A 21,716-nucleotide genomic window follows, 5' to 3' on the forward strand; every position below is an offset into this window, starting at 1 on the left:
CACTATGACTATGGTAGGATTAGAGTGCGAGCTCCTCTGAGGACAGTCAGTGACATGACTATGTACTCTGTAATATCCTGCAGAATATGTCAGTGCTATATAAATACATAATAATAATAATATGGAAGGACATTAGACTATGACTATGGTAGGATTAGATTGTGCGCTCCTCTGAGGACAGTCAGTGACATGACTATGTACTCTGTAATGTGCTGCAGAAGATGTCAGTGCTATATAAATACATAATAATAATATGGTAGGACATTAGAGTAGGACTATGGTAGGATAAGTCAGTGCTATATAAATGCATAATAATATAGGAAAACATTAGACTATGACCATGGTAGCAGAGCAGATTTGGTTGCAGAGCCTGCAGGGAAGCTGTGCAGAGCAGCTCAGTGTTACCGCCCGCACTCTGCGTTATTCCTCTGCAGGAAGTGACCTCATTGGTCCCTATTTTAATAGCAGAGCAAGTTTGGTTGCAGAGCCTGCAGGGAAGCTGTGCAGAGCAGCTCAGTGTTGTTACCGCCCACACTGTTATTCTCCTGCAGGAAGTGACCTCATTGGTCTCTGTTGACAGTCAGCGCATTGCAGTTTTCTTTACTTGAAGCAGATTTTTTTTGCAGTTTGCAGCCTAAAATTGGAGCAGTCACATGCAGTTGCAGCCGATTGCGTGGCTCTGTGGTCAGGCCCCACGTGGGAGTTAGTTTAACCCTTTTCAGTCCTCTATCCCGATCATCCACGTCCCCAAATGCACCTAATTTTTTTCCAGGGTGCTGGGGAAGGTAAGGGGGGGAGGGGGGGGGGATGTGGATAATCAGCAAAAAGTGTTGGCAGCGGCTGTGTGGAGGGTCTCTAAAGGTGGCCACGCACGATGCAATAAAATTATCCGATTTTACGGCAATTCGATAAAAACGATCGGATCTCCCGAAAAAATCGAAAGCTTTTTTTTCCATTCGACTGAAAAATCCGATCGGATTTCCCATTTTCTTATCGATCCGGAATGCCAGATATTTTTCTTCAATCTTTCTAAAGATTGTATGGTGTGTGTTGGATTGTCAATTTATTAACATACACTCCCGAGCAATTTTGTCAGAGTTTCCAATCATTTTTATCATAATGGGCGGAAAAATTGAACATACGTGTGTGGTACATTGGTCATATTTTTGAAATGTTACAATCAGTCAGAAAAATTGATTGCAATTCTTAAATTGAACAGATATTTAAAAAATTGTATGGTGTGTGGCCTCCTTAACTCCCCACATTAGAGCGAGGAGGTGATCCGCATCAGTAGCAGAGGTGGGCTGGCTCCCGTGCTGTAGCTCCACCTTCTTGCATGAGTGGCAATGTAATCTTACATTACGTGGTGCTCAATGCAGCTAGAAAAGTTCAGTCGCAGACTTTGACACCTTGATTTGTCTGACACATTATTCACCTCAGTGATCAGAAGAGGAGGATGCTGTGCAAGATTTAATCGGCAACAGCTCCACCTAGTGGCAATCACTTTTCCTATGTCGGCCTATGCTGACATTGCTATAGGACGGGTCAGGAACCTTTTTGGCTGAGCGCCATAAACGCCACATATTTTAAAATGTAATTCTGTGAGCGCCATACAATATGTTTCAAACTGGGACAGTGTATGCGCAGCAGAGGGCTCATATCCCTGTTGCCATGGTGATGTGTATACAGTTGATCCTCCGGGCAGGGGAAGTGTCAGACACGTCTTCAGCTTCTCTCGGGTTTCAGCAACATCAGCAATTTCCCTGAGAGCCAGACAGGAGAAATACCGATAGGTCAAGTGACAGACAGCCTACTGGGCCAATCAAAGTGCAGGGATCTCGTCCTACAAAGTCACTGGATCTGACAGGATCCAGAGTGGGACAATTTGAGCGGCTGTTTAGTTTTGGGGGGTAGCGTGAGTAAGTTGGTAGTGATGCTACAGCAGTAGCGTGCCTACTTTGAAAATGTTACCTGCGCTGCCACACTAAGCTGCGCTGCTTGAGCAGTGTATATTAGTGAATCAACCCCTACTGATTTGTCTGAGCCAGATATAGCCATTAAAAGAGCCACATCTGGCTCCTGAGCCATAGGTTCCCTACCCCTGCTATAGGGAAAGATGCCAAGGATCTGAAAGGGTTAAGGGCCGTTTGCGCTACAGCGAATTTGCATGTGTTTTCTGCACGCAGATTCGCATAGCCAATACAAGTAAATGTCCTGTTTCCACTTGTCAGGAAATCTGCGTGTTTTGCTGTGCAGAAAAAATCTGCACAGCAGAGCCATCAGAATTCACTTGCCGCACACACCGCGTGCGATTCGCCTGTAATGCATTTAATAGGAAATTCGCATGCGTTTTTGCCATGCGAATTTCCATGTGAATTTGCGTACGTTTTCGCATAAAAAAAACAATGTAAAAGCACATTGTTAAAATCGCTTACTTACAAAAGTATGCAAAAACGCATGCAAATTCGCATAAAAATTTGCATGCGAGTTGGCTCACGCATTTTCCGCAACTAATTTGCACCGCAAAAGTGGAAACGGGCCCTAAAAGGAACCCGAGGTGAGAGACCTATGGAAGCTGCCATATTTATTTCCTTACCTTCAATACCAGTTGCCCGGCAGTGCTGCTGATCTTTCTGGTCAGTTGGGTCTAAATCACACACCTGAAACAAGCATGCAGATAATCTTGTCAGATTTGTCATAGACATCTGATCTACATAGGGTACTAGGAAAAAACACAAAGACAACGGGAGCCCAAATTGTGCAGTATATCACAGGTAGATGGATAAATAAAGTGTTTGAAAAGGGAATACTCATAAAGGTGGTTAGCACACGGGGAAACCGACCACTTCAAGCAGGTGGCGTGTCTTATACCTGACTCCACTCAGGTAAGCCAGTGATCCTGGAGGCGGTCGCTCTCAAGGTAAAAAACCTCATGCATTCTAAAACCATGAGGCGATGTGGATTCCACCTCAAGTTTGATGCATGGGACTCCCCTCACTGGAACGTGGAAGGGAGTATGACACAGAAGGGAGCCAACGCGTTTCGTAGGTTCTAGCCCACTTCCTCAGGCCAAATAAAGTGCCACTGCAGTCTAATAGCCGCAGAGAGGCGCCCCAAAATGATCCTACAAAACTCATTGCCTGTGCTTATTACTAAACATTTCTGCTGAAAGTGAGTTAAGTCATCTGAGATAAGCCACCTCAACCTTTTAGTTTTAGTGTTTTTAACTCTTTTATACTCCATTGGGCGCCTCTTTACTCCCATCTGATCTGCATGCTTGTTCAGGGTCTGTGGTTTAAAGCATTATGCTAGGTACAGACAATACAATTTTCTGACCGATTTATTTCCAACATGCCCAATCTGATTTTCCAACGATTTTTCATAGAAGTGAACAGAAAATCAGATCGGACATCTTGGAAATAATCAAACTGACAGCAAATTTGTCAGAAAATTGCATTGTGTGTACCTAGAATTAGAGGCAGGAAATCAGCCAGGCAATGCGCCTTATTTAAAAGGAAATAAACATGTCAGCCTCCATATCCGGCTCACATCGGGTTCAGCTGTGAGCACACCCTGGCTCAGCGATGGGCGCCGTTGTGCCGATGCGTCGTGTAACGAACGATCCCTCAGCTGCAGGTCGCGTACAATGCAGGCCATGAGGGAATCCTGTGCCCCAGCAGCTACTTCTGTCTTCCCTCTCTGGAGCCCAGACACAGGATAAGAACAGCCTCCCTGCTGGGGAATAAGGTCGCTCTCTAATTAGAGCCGTGTGATCAGGTTTCAGCCCCGCCCACTTGTTTGTTTCTTGAATTTAAAGTCATCCTGCGAGCGCAAAAAAAAAAGCGGCTGCCACGGCTAAATGTGGTAGTGACGGAGCGATCCAGGTCTCCTCCAGTCTCATTGGATGAGGCACTCGATGGGGGAGGACATTTTATTTTATTCAGAAATTTTTGACAGTAGTGGAACAATATGGAGTTTGCGTGCACACATTCAGTTCTGATTGGCCAATTTTCCATGTGGTTTGTGCAGGACTCAGACTGCTTAGTTTATGAAACCTCCGACTCCAGGTGCCCAAAATAGCTCCGACTCCTTGGTCTAATACTTACCAGGGCTGTGGATTTTGTACAAAAATTATCTGACTCTGACTGCTGACTCAGACTCCAATTCCTCGACTCCAACTCCGACTCTACAACCCTGAGTATGAGGGCCGATAGATACTGAATACTAGCTTATTGTGTAGGTAAGCCCTAATACTGCTCTGCATACTACAGAACACAGGGGGCCGAATGTGACCCTGCTTGCCATTTTATGTGGCCCCCTGAGAGCTTCAAATGTGCATCATTGTAAGCAGTAAGGCCTTGTTCACATTAGAGGCGTTTTTGTAAGATTTTAAGCGCAAGCAATTTTCAAAATCGCCCTGAAAGCACTTGTGCAATGATTCTCTATGAGAGAGTTCATATCTGGTTCATTTGCAATCCCCTTTTCTAAACGGTGTTTTTTGGCCATTTTTTAAGGCGATTTGCCATTTCCATTTCAATGGAATGAATAACGCAAAACGCTCACAAAATCGCTTTAGTAAACGATTGCGCTGAGCGTTTATAAAAAAAAAATACATTTTATTCCGGATATTTTTCAGATCAAAAGATGGAAGCATTCTGCAAAAGCGCTTACAAAAACAAGCGAATGCGCACAAAATCGCCAGAAAACACTTTAAAAAGTCGCTGAAAAACAAGCCCACTGTGGACGGACACGTGACCCAAACGCAATGTGAGCAAGACTTAAAGGGGAACTGAAGTAAGAGGTATACGGAGGCTGCCATATTTATTTCCTTTTAGTCAATACCAGTTGCCTGGCAGCCCTGCTGGTCTATTTCTCTGCAGTAGTATCTGAATAACACCAGAAACAAGCATGCAGCTAGTCTTGTCTGATCTGACTTTATAGTCTGAAACACCTGATCTGCTGCATGCTTGTTCAGGGGCTATGGCTAATAGTATTAGAGGCAGAGGATCAGCAGGGCTGCCAGGCAACTGGTATTGTCTAAAAGGAAATAAACATGGCAGCCTCCATATACATCTCTCTTCAGTTCCCCTTTAAGAGAACAATAAACTGCCGTCCCATCCAGAGGATGACAGCGTCTCTGGTTAAAACATTATGAGCATAGGTGCAGCAAAAACCCACGTGATCCCTCTTAGGACAGAACTCATCCCCCCCCTTCCCTCCTGAGGGCCTGGTATGACACACCTACTGTACATACTTTATGTGCACCTTTTTTCTTCCATACTTTTCCCTTCCACATAACCTTCTGTTAGGCTGTAGACACACTACGAGCGCTTTCTGGGTGCTTTTCTGACCAGCTGCGCTTTCTGATCAGTTTTAAAAAAAAAAAATACTCCCATTGACTTGCATTAATATCACCACGTTGCCATTCACTGATTCCCCCCCCCCCCCCCCCCAACGATCGGCAGCATGAACGAGCACGGGAGCGAGTGGGAGTGCGCGGCGGCGAGGGACGAGTATCTATGTCCCTGCGAGGTGTAGTGGTGTTTTGCTGGGACGTAGATTCTCGGGGGAGGGGAAGTGGTTAAAGGAACCCTTTGCAGGTGTTTTGGATTCATTAGCGGAGTCTTATGCTTCGTACACACTTGCGATAACTATCGTTTGCAAGGAACGATAGTTACCAGACGAACGCTATTGGAAAGATTGGTATGCAACGATGGGATGCAGTGATCATCATACACATTTTAACGATCGTTCTCGCAGAAAAGAACGATCAGGAGGAAATGTTGCGTACTTATTTATATAAAATTAAAAAAAAAACACTGACATGGAGTTACAATAGATACAAAAATATGATTGTTAACTTGAAAACAAAGTTTAATTGAAATGAGCAATGTAACAATCCTTACGGCCGCGCTACAAAGGAAGTACTGAAGCTGGGCAGAATTCAACGCAGGCGCATTGGCCCTTGTAACGATTGTTCTCTGCCGATGTCTGTACACACTATAGTTTTGTAACGATTGTCAGTAGATACGATCCGTCAGGTTGGATATTTCCATCTTCCCGATGTCGTTCGTGTTAATGATCGTTGGGTAAAGTTCTTTCCCCGATTGTCGGCGGAACGATCGTTAATGAGCTGTTTCAAACGACCATAGTCGCCAGTGTGTACGCAGCATTACACTTTGAGCCTAGAAAATTGAACCTTTTCATAATATTCTAATGGCCTGAGATTTTGAGGTCCTCCTAAAGCTGTGATGCCTCGTTCATATTGCGTTCCGATCGCCTTCACGTTGGACGTTTTTCCCCTTCCCGACGATTTGTGTTCATTGGTCATTTTTGGTAATGGTTTTTGCAGAGTGATTCCGTTTTTTCACTTCCTGATATCAGTTAGGAAGTGAACTCTGACTCGGAAAACAATAAATACTATGTATTTATTCTTAAAATGCAAATGCAATCGCTGGACAAAGTGATTTTGTGAGCATTTTGCATTTTTCCTATACCTTCCGTTGTAGCAAAATCGTCCAGAAAATGGTCCATGTATCGCTTCTCTTAGCGGAAAGCGGACGGATTGCCCTAATCTGAACTAGCGCATAGGATAGCATGGTGTAAGCGTTTTCATCGCAGGCGCTTAAAAAATATCCTAAAACGCCTCCAGTGTGAGCGAGCTCTTAGACATAATGCTCAAAATTCTAACACAGGCATGAAATATCTCACTTTGCATGTAATATATTTCATATATTACTTTCGCCTTTTTAAAGGGATACTGTAGGGGGGTCGGGGGAAAATGAGTTGAACTTACCCGGGGCTTCTAACGGTCCCCCGCAGACATCCTGTGTTGGCGCAGCCACTCACCGATGCTCCGGCCCCGCCTCCGGTTCACTTCTGGAATTTCAGACTTTAAAGTCTGAAAACCACTGCGCCTGCGTTGCCGTGTCCTCGATCCCGCTGATGTCACCAAGAGCGCACAGCGCAGGCCCAGTATGGTCTGTGTCTGCGCAGTACACTCGTGGTGACATCAGCGGGAGTGAGGACATGGCAACGCAGGCGCAGTGGTTTTCTGACTTTAAAGTCAGAAATTCCAGAAGTGAACTGGAGGCGGGGCCGGAGCATCAGTGAGTGGCTGCGCCAACACAGGATGTCTGCGGGGGACCATTAGAAGCCCCGGGTAAGTTCAACTCATTTTCCCCCGACCCCCCCCCCTACAGTATCCCTTTAAGTTGAATTACTGAAAAAAATGAACTTTTGCAGGATAGTCTAATTTTTTTTTTTGAGCTTCACCTGTAGATCTCTCTAAATGATGCAAAATCAACTTGAAGGTGTTCACTCAATATGTCTCATCAGCCTTCAATCGTTTTGAAAACCGGATCAGCAATTTCAGGGGATGGCTTTGTTGAACCCCTCTCTGAGATCTTGCTGATCTTTCTGAAAGTTGGCCCACCGCACCGTCACAGCTGAGAGTGATGGACACTTGTCACTCAATTTGTGTCTCAACCACTCATGAATGTCTTTCTTCTGCAAGATTAGAAGCATTATGGCCCAGAGTTAAACTTTTCAAAAATTCCACACTTGATGTGGTTGTATCAACAATCTGAAAAAAAAAAAAAAATTGAGACGTTAGCACCATCATCCTGTAACTGCCACATTTACAATAAAAATTAACACTTTTAAGATACTGCAACAAATGAATGCTTGTAATCTGGGAAGAGGGTCAGGCTATTACGTTATTATTTAGTATTTATTTAGCACTGACATCTTCTGCAGCGCTGTACAGAGAATATAGTGTTGTCGCTTAAAGGGATCTTAAACCAAATGTTTTCACTTACCTGGGGCTTCTGCCAGCCCCCTGCAGCCGTACTGTCCCATGCCACTCCTCAACGATGCTCCCTTGCACAGACGCTGCTAAGTTTTGTTTTTGCTGCGCCTGTGCAGCCCTGGCCATCTGTATACGTGTCTGCTTTGCCGTTCGTAATAGCAGATGGCAACGCAGACAAGTATACGGATGGCCAGGGCTGGACCGCCTAACGCCAATTGGCAACAAGTCCTGGGGCTGCATTTTGCAGGAGATCGCGCGCAGGCTGCATGCGCATCTCCTGCTCGGGGGGTGGAGCTCTGCCCCACCTTCAGTCTCCGAGTGGCGATTGCCGCTCGGAAGACTGTTAGACGGCGAAACCGCCGTCTTTTGTGTTAGTACAGCGCTGCGATCAGCAGCAGCGCTGTACTGGGGACAGCCGTGTGAAATGGCTGTCCCCTTGGAGGACAAGAGAGCGATCGGCTCTCATAGGCAGAAGCCGATGACCGGATTGGCTAAAGGGGGAGGGAGGGGTTTAGAAAACAAAAGAAATTTAACAATAGGCCTTGTCTTTAGGGGGGTTTAACACTGCGGTCCTCAAGTGGTTACATTTGGGTTAGGTACTCCTTTTAATTGTCCTTCAGAGGGGTGCACAATCTAATCCTGCCATAGTCATATGTCTCTGTATGTATCGTGTAGTGCATGTATCGTAGTCTAGGTCGAATTTAGGGGAAGCCAATTAACTTATCTATGTTTTTGGGATGTGGTGTGCCTGGAGGAAACCTAAGGCAGACAGGGAGAACATGCAAACTCCTGCAGATAGTGCCTTGGCTGGGATTCGAACCGGGGACCCAGCGCTGCCAGGCGAGAGCGCTAACCACTACGCCACCGTGCTGCCCATATGTGCTGTGAGTAGAGTGGAACTGCGAGCTTGTTCAGGGTAGATTGCACTGCCTCTGCATGTGAATGGAGCAGTGTAGGCATGCTGTACTGCCTCTCATGAATAGGGCAGAAGAGTACCTGGCATTGGCTGCAGTGTGCAGATCTTGGGCACTGGATCTCTTTGGCCCTCAGGCCTCCAGCGTGTCCCTGTGCTGGATTGCTGTGTCCAGGGATGTCAGTACAACTTTATCTGATTCCTCGACTGCTCCCTGCTGAACTGGACTGACCAGCTCTGCCAGGACGTGCCTGAGGGACCAGAGCTGCCTGTTTCCTCTGCCCTTCACCTTTTTTGTTTTTGATGAACTAATTTGCTAAGTAAATGGCTAAAAAGGCCAGCAAAATGTCCATGTTTGTGTTGGTCAGGTATTTGGCGGCACTAGGACAATTACTGATGGATTTCATGCTGAAATCTGTCTGCAATGTGTGGGCAGGCAAGAGATCCTCCTCTGGTCAGAGTCGATGGATGGATCTATCTGGTGGTAGATAAACAGGTGTATGGGCACCTTAAAGAAAACCTGTACTGAAAAAAAGTTCCCCTGGGAGGTACTCCCCTCAGTAGGGGGAAGCCTCTGGACCCTATCGAGGCTTTCCCCGTCCTCCTGTGTCCCACGGCGGTCTCGCTGCAGCCCACGGAACGCACGGGTGACAAATCCGACAGCCTGTGCAATATTTACCTTTCCTGGCTCCAGTGGGGGCGCTGTTGTGGCTCTTCCCACGGAGATAGGCGAAAATAGCCGATCTCTGTTGGGTCCGCTCTACTACACAGGTGCAGGAGACTTGCGCCTGCGCAGTAGAGCTGCCCGACTGAGATCAGCTATTTTCACCTATCTCTGTGCAGAGAGCGGATACTGCGCCTGCGCTGGAGCCACGGAGGTAAATATTTACATTGGCGCTGCTCCGGGAGGATTTTAGCCGCTGCCGTAAGCCCGAGGAGGACGGGGGAAGCCTCAATAGGATCCGGACGCTCCCCCCCCCCCCCCCCCCCCCAAGGTGAGTGCCCCCCCCCCAAGGTGAGTGCCCCCCAGGGGAGGTTTTTTCATTACAGCCGATTATCAAGCATGCACAGTAGACCCCAACCCCAGAGCGATCTGATGGACGGCCAATGTCTTTGAAGAGGCCACTCCCCCTCCCGCTGCGCGACGTCAAGCATGTGCCGCTTTGTCGTTGTCTGCCCCCCCGCATAGCAACCGAACACATTGTCAGCTACACAGGTGACACACGTCTGCGCTGGCCCCCCACGGCGATAGTTACCCGTGGGGATTGGGTCTCGATCCCCGACAGGTGTGTACGCACCTTGAAGCGGACCCGAACTCAGAACTTCCTCTCTGCTCTAAAAGATAAGCAACAGCATAACCTTTTAAAGTAACATTTCTTGGTTACAGCCGATACAAATCTTGAAATACTGTAAATCTGCAGTGTGTTTACTTCCTGCTTTCATGTAAACAGACATAGGGCTAACATCCTGTGTTTTCAAATGAGCTCATCTGCTGTGGCAGTCAGGTGATCTCTCAAATTACAACTATTGTATTTATAAAGCGCCAACATATTACTGTACATTAGTTTAGGTTACAGACAATATTTAGGGGTGACAAACAGCAATATGACAGTACAGGATTACAAGAAAGACCAGATCACACACCATAGTATGAGTACAAGGTAATGCTTAGTTAGTCACTGGAGGGGAGCATGGAGATTAGGCAAGTTAGGTTCACTCAGATGCATAGCATGGGTGCACAGTAATGGAGGTGCATGATCAGGTAGGACACAAAACTTGTGATTAGACACAGATAAGGGGGAATTGGACAGGCTAAACTCTCTAAATACATACAGGGTGCATTTCTCTCTGTTTTCCTTCTGTCCTGTGCAAGAGTTCAGGTCCACTTTAACACTCTTCGAAAGTTATCAGACTACGGCCCTTATGCAGTTCACTTTTTCTCTCTTGAGGTTTCTCCCAGGAGATAAATATTCCTTATCTAAGAAATGTTTCAGTACTCTGCGTTTAGCACTTAAAAGTTGGTCTAAAGGTAACATCAAACTTTTTTTTGTGTAATTTCTCACATGGTGGTAGCTTTAAAGAGAATCTGTATTGTTAAAAATCGCACAAAAGTAAACATACCAGTGTGTTAGGGGACATCTCCTATTACCCTCTGTCACAATTTCGCCGCTCCCCACCGCATTAAAAGTGGTTAAAAATAGTTTTAAAAAGTTTGTTTATAAACAAACAAAATGGCCACCAAAACAGGAAGTAGGTTGATGTACAGCATGTCCACACATAGAAAATACATCCATACACAAGCAGGCTGTATACACCCTTCCTTTTGAATCTCAAGAGATCATTTGTGTGTTTCTTTCCCCCTGCAGCTATCTTCCACTGAAGTGTCAGGCTGTTTCTTCCTGCAGAGTGCAGACAGCTCTGCCTGTATGTAATTCCTCAGTATGTGAAAGCCCAGCCAGCTCAGAGGAGGATTTATCCAGCTTGTAAAAGATGAGAAGCTGCCCTAATCTAAATAACACGCAGGCAGTGTGCATAGAGGGGCCTGTAGGGGGGAAGACATCACAGAACCACAACACTGAAGAACTTGGCAGCCTTCCAGACACAGGGCGACAAGTCAGACAGGGAAAACATTTGCTGATTTATTACAGAGACGGTGATAGTAGAAAGTGCTGCAGTAAGCCTGAGCACATTAAAATAGATTTTGGTACTTTGTAGGATGGTAGAAAACAGGATGACATTTTTGGTACGGAGTCTCTTTAAAGAGGAACTGTAACCAAGAATTGAACTTCATGCCAATCAGTAGCTGATACCCCCTTTTACATGAGAAATCTTTTCCTTTTCTCAAACGGACCATCAGGGGGCGCTGTGTGGCTGATATTGTGGTGAAACCCCTCCCACAGTGTGATGTCAGGACCATGGTCCTGACAGTTTCCTGTCTGTAAAAATCATTGCATTGTGTGAAATAACAGCTGTGTACAGCTGTTTCCAACTGCCAAAAAAGCAAGCAGCATCTCCTTCCACTGACCTCACCTGCCAGCAGTAAAAATGTCACCATGTGATAAATGTCAGAATGTAAATAGGGGAGCAGAAAGATTTTACAATGGGCAAACACTGACTAAATCATTTATACATAATTATTGTAAAAATGAAGCACTTTTTATTTTCACTGGACTTCCTCTTTTAAGGGAATTTTATTGCTAAAGTTTGATAATCTCTCCTTGGAGAAAAGTTTATAGGACATGGGCTTGTGCAGGTGTCTCCTCCTTCATGGTGGTCTTACTCTGAGTGATGAGGCTGATAGTGATTGAGCGCTTGTGTTGGTTCTGGTGACAGATGCAGAGCAGGCTGATCATGTGACAGGAAGTACAGATCGCAGCAGCGTGTTCAGTTAATAGTTGTAGTATTTGCAGTGAAATACATAGCCCGCAGTGCTGCAATTCACAGTGTCAATATTACCACCGCAAACATGCCGAACAGGAATCATTGGCATGAACGCCCCGGAACTATGCCTGGATGACTGAGGGAGACTTTTTTTTTTTTTTTTCTTTTTCTTAAACTTTATTCGAAAACTAAAATACAACAGATTACAAACCTCATCAGGCGTAAGCTGTATATACTTTAGACACTGTTAATAAGAATGCATGGAAATCAGGTAATCGAGAAACAGACCCAGTCTACCTTATCCTCTATAATAAAATCTCTATCCCTGCATGTGCTGTCTCTGTGTAGCTAGTCTGTGATTTTTGGTACTGCACATGTGCGCAGCACGGACCAGCCTACAGAGACAAGAGGATGGAGCCAGGCGGGCGTGTGAGCGGGCAGCCGTGTATGCGGCGGATGTGTGTGCAGGTGCAGTAACATGCGGCGGCGAGAAACAGACCCTAGAGCCAGTTTTTAAATGGGCTTTGGTCTACTAGTACAGTATAACAGTGTAACTGAACTAACATTGGGAAATGTTAACTGAGAGGGATATGGATGTTTCCTGTTAAATACCAGTTGCCTGGCAGTCCTGCTGATCTCTTTGGCTGCAGTAGTGTCTGAATCACACACCTGAAAACAAGCACGCCTGAAAACAAGCATGCAGCTAATCCAGTCTGACTTCAGTCGGAGCCGCTGATCTGCATGCTTGTTCAGGGGCTGTGACTAAAAGTGTTAGAGACACAGGATCAGCAGGAGAGTCAGGCAACTGGTATTATTGTAAAAGGAAAAATCCAAATCCTTCTCAGTTTAGATTCTCCTTAGTGGTAATCCCGAGTCAGGCTCGGGATGGAAATCCACAGCTCAGAGCGGTAATCCCGTGCCTGAGTGAGTTATATGCAGGAGCTGCTGCAGATCTCTCTGTGGTATATATATATATATTTTTATTATTGTTTTTAGGGTCTAAAAGCTTCTGAAAAAAATGCACGGCCTTTAGACCCTAAATCTGGAAATAATCATCATGCCAGGGTGGTTAAGGTGATTGAAATTGGCTGGATAGTATGATGGTTAAAGGTTCTTCCTCTGGCACAGGAGGCTTGGTTTAAAATCTGAGCTTTTCCTGTTCAGTAAGCCAGCCCCTATTCAGTAAGGAGACCTTGGGCAACACTCCCTAACACTGCTACTGAATGCGCCTTAGGGGCTGCAGCTCTGGCGCTTTGAGTCGACCAGGAGAAAGGCACAAAATAAATTTTATTTACCTGCCCCCACACTGCACACCGAATTCCAATACATCTCAGCTTGAAATCTATTGAAAATCTGCTCAGAACCGTTTCCGCCTGCGTCCTGCCAGATCTCGAACGCCAAAAACTAGAGTCATATGAGCCTGCAGTGTTCGATAGGGTCATATGACTAGTGCCGAACCCCCTCCCCCCCCCCGCACGCCCTTCAATGTCACTGGGATTCCCAGCTTTCTCATCCCATTTGCGTCTTTCTACGCATGCGCCCTGCCACCAACAATTTAAAAATGTTTGCATCACCCATTGACTTCGATGCATTCCACCGTCTCCCATAACACTTTGACTTTAACGGCGGGTCGGGAACTTTCGGCCCAACACATCGGGGTAAAGGTTACTGGGCCCCATGGACTTTCTTTGCTGTTTTTACCCTGAGCGCAGAAAGGGTGGCGCAACGCAAGTGGCCCAGTGTGAAAGGGGCCTCAGGGTGTGCTACGGTGATGGGCGATCTGTAGTAAGTCCCAGGCCTCATACTGCTGAATCCAATCAGACAGCACGTAGCGGAGTTACCAGCGCTTTGTGTCCTGTCTGCGTAACACGCGGCCTGCTGCTGTTTTTTGGGTAGAGGTACTGCTGTGGGTCAGCATGGTCACATTGGGGGAGATCTGCCACCTCCTCATGTGGACTGAGAGGATTTTGTGTTCTCACCTATCATATCTGTAAGGTTATGTTGCGTTCCTGTTGTAGTTGTTTACTGTCGGTATGTGAAACGGACGCAGACGTTCCTCCCCCTCCCCCTCTCGCCTATGCGAGCTCATTTTAATTGTTTATTGTGCATTTCTCTCAGGGGTTCCAAATATAACGAATGACTCCAGTTTGAGGGTCTCTGGGGCTGCCAGATGGGGGCGCCTCAGGGGGATGGATTATTTTACCAGACATTGAAGTAACCAGTTTGTGCAGGTGAGGTGTGTGTGTGTGGGGGGGGGGGGGGGGGTATAGAGACACCTCTACGACATGTGACAGAATTTGTATCCTCTGCTCCACCTCAAATCCAGCTGGGAGATCCCCACATATGGAACCATCTCAGGACAGCCGCAGTTGTGAACCACACCGGGCAGCCTGTTGTCCTCCTGTCATCTGTTCAAGAGGAAGACAACTTACAGAGATTTATTGGCAAAATTCCCTTGAGATTAGCAGACAGGAAAACAGCGGTGCGCAGGTGAATAGCTTCCCCAGTATACCACCACCTGGTTATAAAAAAGGCTTTGAAATGTTTTACAAAATCGTTGAGGGCCCGTTTCCACTATCGCGAATTCGCATGCATTTTCTGCGTGCGAGTTCGCATAGGCAATACAAGTGGATGGGGCTTCCACTTGTCATGATTTCTTTGCGGTTTTGTGTGCAGGAAAAATCTGCACGGCAGAGCCATCAGAATTCACTCGCCGCACACCACTAGGCGATTTAATAGGAAGTTCGCATGGGGTTTCGGTATGCGCATTTTCATGCGAATTCGCATATGATTTCGCACAAAACCAATGTGAAAGCACACAGGCACTGACATGGTTAAATTTGCATACATACAAACATATGCAAAATCGTATGCAAATTCACTGTAAAATTCGCATATAAACGCTAACGAATCCGCACCGCACAAGTGGAAACAGGCCTTGAAAAGAAGGAACGGGCCTCAATAGGGCTCCGTACATTTTTTGCCAGGTTTCCGTTTCCAGCTAGAGCGTTTATAAATTATTTTGTGTCCTTTATTTGTATGCTGTTCTCGATAAAATGCAAATCCATACCGGCATTTTTATTGGCATGTTCCTGCATTGGTGTTCTGTACTGTGTTTAGGACAGTAGAGTGTGAGCTCCCCTGGTGCAGAGACTGATGGGAATGGATCAATGATCTCTGTACAGCGCTGTGGAATGTCAGAGCTATATAATGTATAATAATAATAGTGTGTGACTGTGGTGAGGGCATTAGAGTGTAAGCTCCTCGGGTGCAGAGACTGATGGGAATGGAGTGTACCCCTGTGTACTTACCTGTTGTGTTTGTGCCTGCAGGTTCTATGGTGGGACTCCTGAAATGGGATGTCCTTCCCTTTCGGGGGCCATAAAGGAAGAGATTGCGCTGCAGAGTCGCTGTGAAAGGAAGTAACGCCGATATAGGAAGACGATGTCCACCTCTGCCCAGGCCCCCCAGGGGCCAGTGATCCCGCCCCCTCCAGAGGTCACAAACCCCAACAAGCCGGGTCGGAAGACCAACCAGCTGCAGTACATGCAGAATGTGGTGGTGAAGACTCTCTGGAAGCACCAGTTCGCTTGGCCATTCTACACCCCCGTAGACTGCATCAAACTCAACCTACCTGTAAGTGAATTCATCGGTTAAAACACACACACACCACACACATACACACCACACACATACACAGCTCACACATATACACAGCTCACACATATACACAGCTCACACATATACACAGCTCACACATATACTCAGCTCACACATATACTCAGCTCACACATATACACAGCTCACACATATACACAGCTCACACATATACACAGCTCACACATATACACAGCTCACACATATACTCAGCTCACACATATACACAGCTCACACATATACACAGCTCACACATATACACAGCTCACACATATACACAGCTCACACATATACACAGCTCACACATATACACAGCTCACACATATACACAGCTCACACATATACACAGCTCACACATATACACAGCTCACACATATACACAGCTCACACATATACACAGCTCACACATATACACAGCTCACACATATACACAGCTCACACATATACACAGCTCACACATATACACAGCTCACACATATACACAGCTCACACATATACACAGCTCACACATATACACAGCTCACACATATACACAGCTCACACATATACACAGCTCACACATATACACAGCTCACACATATACACAGCTCACACATATACACAGCTCACACATATACACAGCACACACATATACACAGCTCACACATATACACAGCTCACAGCACACACATATACACGCACACAGCACACACATATACACGCACACAGCACACACATATACACGCACACACATATACACGCACACAGCACACACATATACACGCACACAGCACACACATATACACGCACGCAGCACACACATATACACGCACGCAGCACACACATATACACGCACGCAGCACACACATATACACGCACGCAGCACACACATATACACGCACGCAGCACACACATATACACGCACGCAGCACACACATATACACGCACGCAGCACACACATATACACGCACGCAACACACACATATACACGCACGCAGCACACACATATACACGCACGCAGCACACACATATACACGCACGCAGCACACACATATACACGCACGCAGCACACACATATACACGCACGCAGCACACACATATACACGCACGCAGCACACACATATACACGCACGCAGCACACACATATACACGCACGCAGCACACACATATACACGCACGCAGCACACACATATACACGCACGCAGCACACACATATACACGCACGCAGCACACACATATACACGCACGCAGCACACAGCACACACATATACACGCACACAGCACACACATATACACGCACACAGCACACACATATACACGCACACACATATACACGCACACACATATACACGCACACAGCACACACATATACACGCACACAGCACACACACACATATGTGTGTGTGTGTGTGTGTGTGTGTGTGTGTGTGTGTGTGTGTGTGTGTGTATACACATACACATACACACACACACACACACACACACACACACACACACACACACACACACACACACACACACACACACACACACACACACACACACACACACACACACACACACACACACACACACACACACACACCTCTCTCTCTCTCTTCTCTCTTCTCTCTTCTCTCTTCTCTCTTCTCTCTTCTCTCTTCTCTCTTCTCTCTACATCACAGCATGCCACAGACTGAGAGCAGGAATCCACAGTGACAATAGCTGCACACTGTCTGGCATGCTGTGGCATAGTGTGCTGCAATTGTAGCTGTGGATTCCTCCCATGTGTGTGGCATGCTGTGACGCAGTGTCCAGTGATTGTCACTGTGCATTCCTTCTCTGTCTGTGACATACAGCTTGATGCATGAAACTGCGCTAAAGATACCATGCACACACAGCACGCAGTATGCGTAACTAATGCACGATGCGGTACTGTTGTCATTATGGGCACACGCTATGCTAATGTAACCGTGCACTGTGTGTGCGGTAATATTAATCCATGCTGTGTGTGCGCGGTACAAGGCCTTAGTGTGCAGCGATTGTCACTGTGGACTTCTCCTCTGTCTGTGGCATGCTGTGACATAGTGTGCAGCGATTGTCACTGTGGACTCCTCTCAGTATGTGGCATGCTGTGACGCAGTGTGCAGTGATTGTCATTGTAGCGATTGTCACTGTGGATTTCTCCTCTGTCTGTGGCAGGCTGTGACCTAGTGTGCAGCAATTGTCACTGTGGATTCCTCCTTTCCTAGTAGAATGTAGCTTTTTTTTTTTTTTTTTTTTTTTATCTCATACTCTGATAAGTTAGTCTGGAAATAGTTCCATCCAATTCTTAAAGAGAACCTGTAACAAAAAAAAGTTCTCCAGGGGGGTACTCACTTCGGGAGGGAGAAGCCTCAGGATCCCAATGAGGCTTCCCCTCCCCTGTAGCTGCAGGCAATCCAGCGCTGGCTCCCCCGAAGTGTCCCGGAATCCTCCCCCGACAAGCCTGATAAGCTCTGATATATTTACCTTCCTTGGCTCCAGCGGAGGCGCTGTTGTGGCTCTCAGCACGGAGATAGGTGGAAATAGCCGATCTCTGTCAGATCCGCTCTACTGCGCAGGTGCAGTAGACTTGCGCCTGCACAGTAGAGCGTCCTGACAGCAATCGCCTATTTCCGCTTATCCAAGCGGAGAGCCGCAACAGCACCTCCGCTGGAGCCAGGGAAGGTAAATATTTACATGCCCGCTGTTCGGGGAGCTTTCCTAAAACAGAAAGACTTTGCAATAATTCAGGTTGGAGTGAGCTTGAGATATCTCCCAGAGCAACACTGCTGAATATATGCAAATTATCCATTGTTACCCTTAGAAGCTAAACACACCTCCAGAACCGCTGGAATGCAATGATGTGTCAGCTTGTTCATTTGTACAGAGCAACAATTCGGATTGTTTGATCCTCATCAGTGCATGGCATGGATTAGTTTGGAGTAGGGCTTGTAACCTGAATTATCGCAAATTCTTTCTGTTTTAAGAAAGCAAATTTTTGTTTTTCTTAGCATTTTAGTAAGTTAGTAAGGGGGCTTTAGGACCATTGTAGCCCCTCGCACAACAATGAGTTCTGGTTCATCGTGAGCTTTGCTGGTTAGTTACGCAGCGCTGCGTTATATGTTGGCGCATTATAAATACAATTAATAATAATTATAATAGTCTGTACCTATCCTGCATTGTGTGCGTTTTCTCCATCAATTACATAGCTGTGAGAAAAACACGCATGTTTTTCTGCATATAAATGCATAGTGCTTGATTCACAAAGCGTTGCTAACCCAGTTAGAGACTTTAGGCGTGATAACCATTGCACCATGCTGGTGAAAAGCCAGTTTAGGCGTGATAAGTTTAGGTGTGATAAGTTTAGATCGCGCGCAAAGTCCCGCACGCAAAGCAGCGCCATTAAACTCTATGCGAAGTGCACCAGACTTTGCTAGCGCAAAACTTTTGATCAGCTGTGCACTGCGGTGCTAACCCGGTTGGTGCCTAGACTTATCACGCCTAGACTTATCACGCCTAGACTTATCACGCCTAGACTTATCACGCCTAGACTTATCACGCCTAGACTTATCACGCCTAGACTTATCACGCCTAGACTTATCACGCCTAGACTTATCACGCCTAGACTTATCACGCCTAGACTTATCACGCCTAGACTTATCACGCCTAGACTTATCACGCCTAGACTTATCACGCCTAGACTTATCACGCCTAGACTTATCACGCCTAAACTGAGTTTAGGCGTGATAAAGGGCTTTTCACCAGCGTGCTAACTGTTAGCACTGCTTTGTGAATCAAGCCCATAGTGTGCAGAAAACTAAGACAAGTGTGTCCCCTGCCTCAGGGCCAGTTCATACTGACCGAAAAAGCAAACTTGATTTTGCCGCAATTTACTTTGGGATTCCCGTTAGAACGAACAATCACAACGCAATCGCCCCCCGAAGCGCTGCATGCAACACGTTTATGATGCAGGCAAATCTCTGCAGTGAGAATGATCCCATGGGGATACATTAGCAGCAGCGCTTTGCTGATTGCTGGCGATCAACAAAGCGTTGAAAAGCACGCAAGTGTGAACCAGCCCTTACTCGTAATCTTTCTCTCTCTCTTGTCTTGTTGCTAACAGGTTTGTCTTTTCTTCCAGGACTATCACAAAATTATCAAGAACCCAATGGACATGGGGACAATTAAAAAGCGTCTTGAAAATAACTATTACTGGAGTGCAAATGAATGCATGCAGGACTTCAATACCATGTTTACAAACTGTTACATTTACAACAAGGTGAGTCTCTGCGCCCGTCCAATGAGAGGGGGGGAGAGCCTGCTGCCCAGAGCAACCAATCAGACGGCAGCTCTCATAGTGTCATTGTGGCGTAGAGAACGGAGGGGAGGATCTTGTTGCTATGGGTAACGCAGATGCTCCTCCCCCTCTCCTGACATATTGGTAACTGAAGTTCTGTGTGTTTTTGATTGGTGAATAACCGGAGACCTGCGGTCTGATCTTCCCAGTCCACAGATGACATTGTGTTAATGGCGCAGGCCCTGGAGAAGATTTTCCTGCAGAAAGTTGCCCAAATGCCCCAGGAAGAGGTTGAATTATTGCCCCCGGTTCCGAAAGGCAAAGGGAAGAAGGCGAGCCCGCCGGCAGCACAGACTCCAGGTAATGGCTTAGAGGGAAGTATGGTGTGGATAAACCCTGCTTATCCCCTTCATCGGTGTGACCAAATGACCTTCTGCACGACCCGACGCGTTTCAGGGGAAAGTGGTGGGTGGGGCTTATGTTAGAAAAAGGGGAAGAGCTGGCACAGTATTGGCTCATGTCATGTGAAAAGGGGAGTTGTTTATGAAGTTTAGCATAAGTTTAAGCGGATCCAAGATGAAAAACTAGCTATAACCAGTAACTTATCTCTATATCTTATCTAAAGTTTAGATAGTTTACACAGCAAATCTAGCTGCAAACAGCATTAATAGAATGATTATTTCTTCCTGTGATACAATGACGGCAGCCATGTTTATAAACATTACACACAGGCAAGCTTATCTTCATCTTCAGCACTCAGCCTGTGATAACCCCGCCCCCCCCTTCCTCCTCCCCTCTGCCTCTGAAATCTCTGGCTTGTAATACCTCCCCCTCCTCCTGCCCAGACTGAGCTCCCATGAGCCCTTGCTATTGCCAAGGCTCTCTGAAAAGCTGTGGAAGAGGCTTGTTTAGTTTATAGGAAATTTGAGTATTAAAACAAAAACAAAAAAAAGTATTTGGCTTGAGGAATGCTATGGAAAACAAGTTTGCTTTCTTAAAACAGAAAGAATTTGCGATAATTCAGGTTGGAGTGAGCTTGAGATGTCTCCCAGGCACCACTGCTGAATATATGCAAATTAACCATTGTTACCCTTAGTAGCTAAACACACCTCCAGAACCGCTGGAATGCAATGATGTGTCAGCTTGGAATGCAATGATGTGTCAGCTAGTATTTGGCAATGAGTAAACGTTCATCTCGGATCCACTTTAAGTAGAGAATGGGTCTTGCACATTATTCTGCGATGAGAAAGGCACCAGCCTTGACTAGATTTCCCTCTGTAAGAGAGAGGCTGAAACTTGGCCAGACTGGCACATATAACAATATAAAAAGGAGGGACTTGCATTAGTCTGTCACCTGTAAGTTGGTATGGCCTTCCAAAAAGAATAGAATGGGGAGGGGCTTACACTACGTCGTGAAAAAGAGGTTATATGATTGGCCACTATCAGAAGAAAAGGAAAGAGGGGCTTACACCAGACTGGCCCAAGAAGAATTTGACAGTGGGTCTTATACGTTTGTAGTATTAGTCACATGCAGCATCTACGGTGGGACTTTAATGATTAACCGTGTGTTTTCCAGTCTGGCAAGAACCTCTGTAGGTCAGGCTTCCTGATATAAAGCACACCTGAACAGAGAGTGATGTGGAGGCTGATATATTTATTTCCTTTTGAACAATGCA

General features: G+C 46.2%; 1 protein-coding gene across 11 annotated transcripts in view; it reads left to right on the plus strand.

Annotated features, from left to right (window-relative positions):
• BRD3 (bromodomain containing 3) overlaps positions 1-21,716 on the plus strand; it is an 86,715-nt gene that overhangs the window by 18,506 nt on the left and 46,493 nt on the right. For 10 of the 11 annotated variants that reach the window (XM_068249077.1, XM_068249074.1, XM_068249073.1 and 7 more), the window contains exons 2-4: positions 15,437-15,740; positions 19,885-20,022; positions 20,250-20,400. In XM_068249077.1, the coding sequence (XP_068105178.1) occupies positions 15,549-15,740; positions 19,885-20,022; positions 20,250-20,400 (481 nt within the window). In that variant the 5' untranslated portion in view covers positions 15,437-15,548. Of the gene's footprint in view, positions 1-14,452; positions 14,595-15,436; positions 15,741-19,884; positions 20,023-20,249; positions 20,401-21,716 lie in introns of those variants that run through there. The other variant, XM_068249075.1, reaches the window with a different exon arrangement.

This window comes from Hyperolius riggenbachi, chromosome 8 (genome assembly GCF_040937935.1).
Source record: "Hyperolius riggenbachi isolate aHypRig1 chromosome 8, aHypRig1.pri, whole genome shotgun sequence".
NCBI lineage: Eukaryota > Metazoa > Chordata > Amphibia > Anura > Hyperoliidae > Hyperolius > Hyperolius riggenbachi.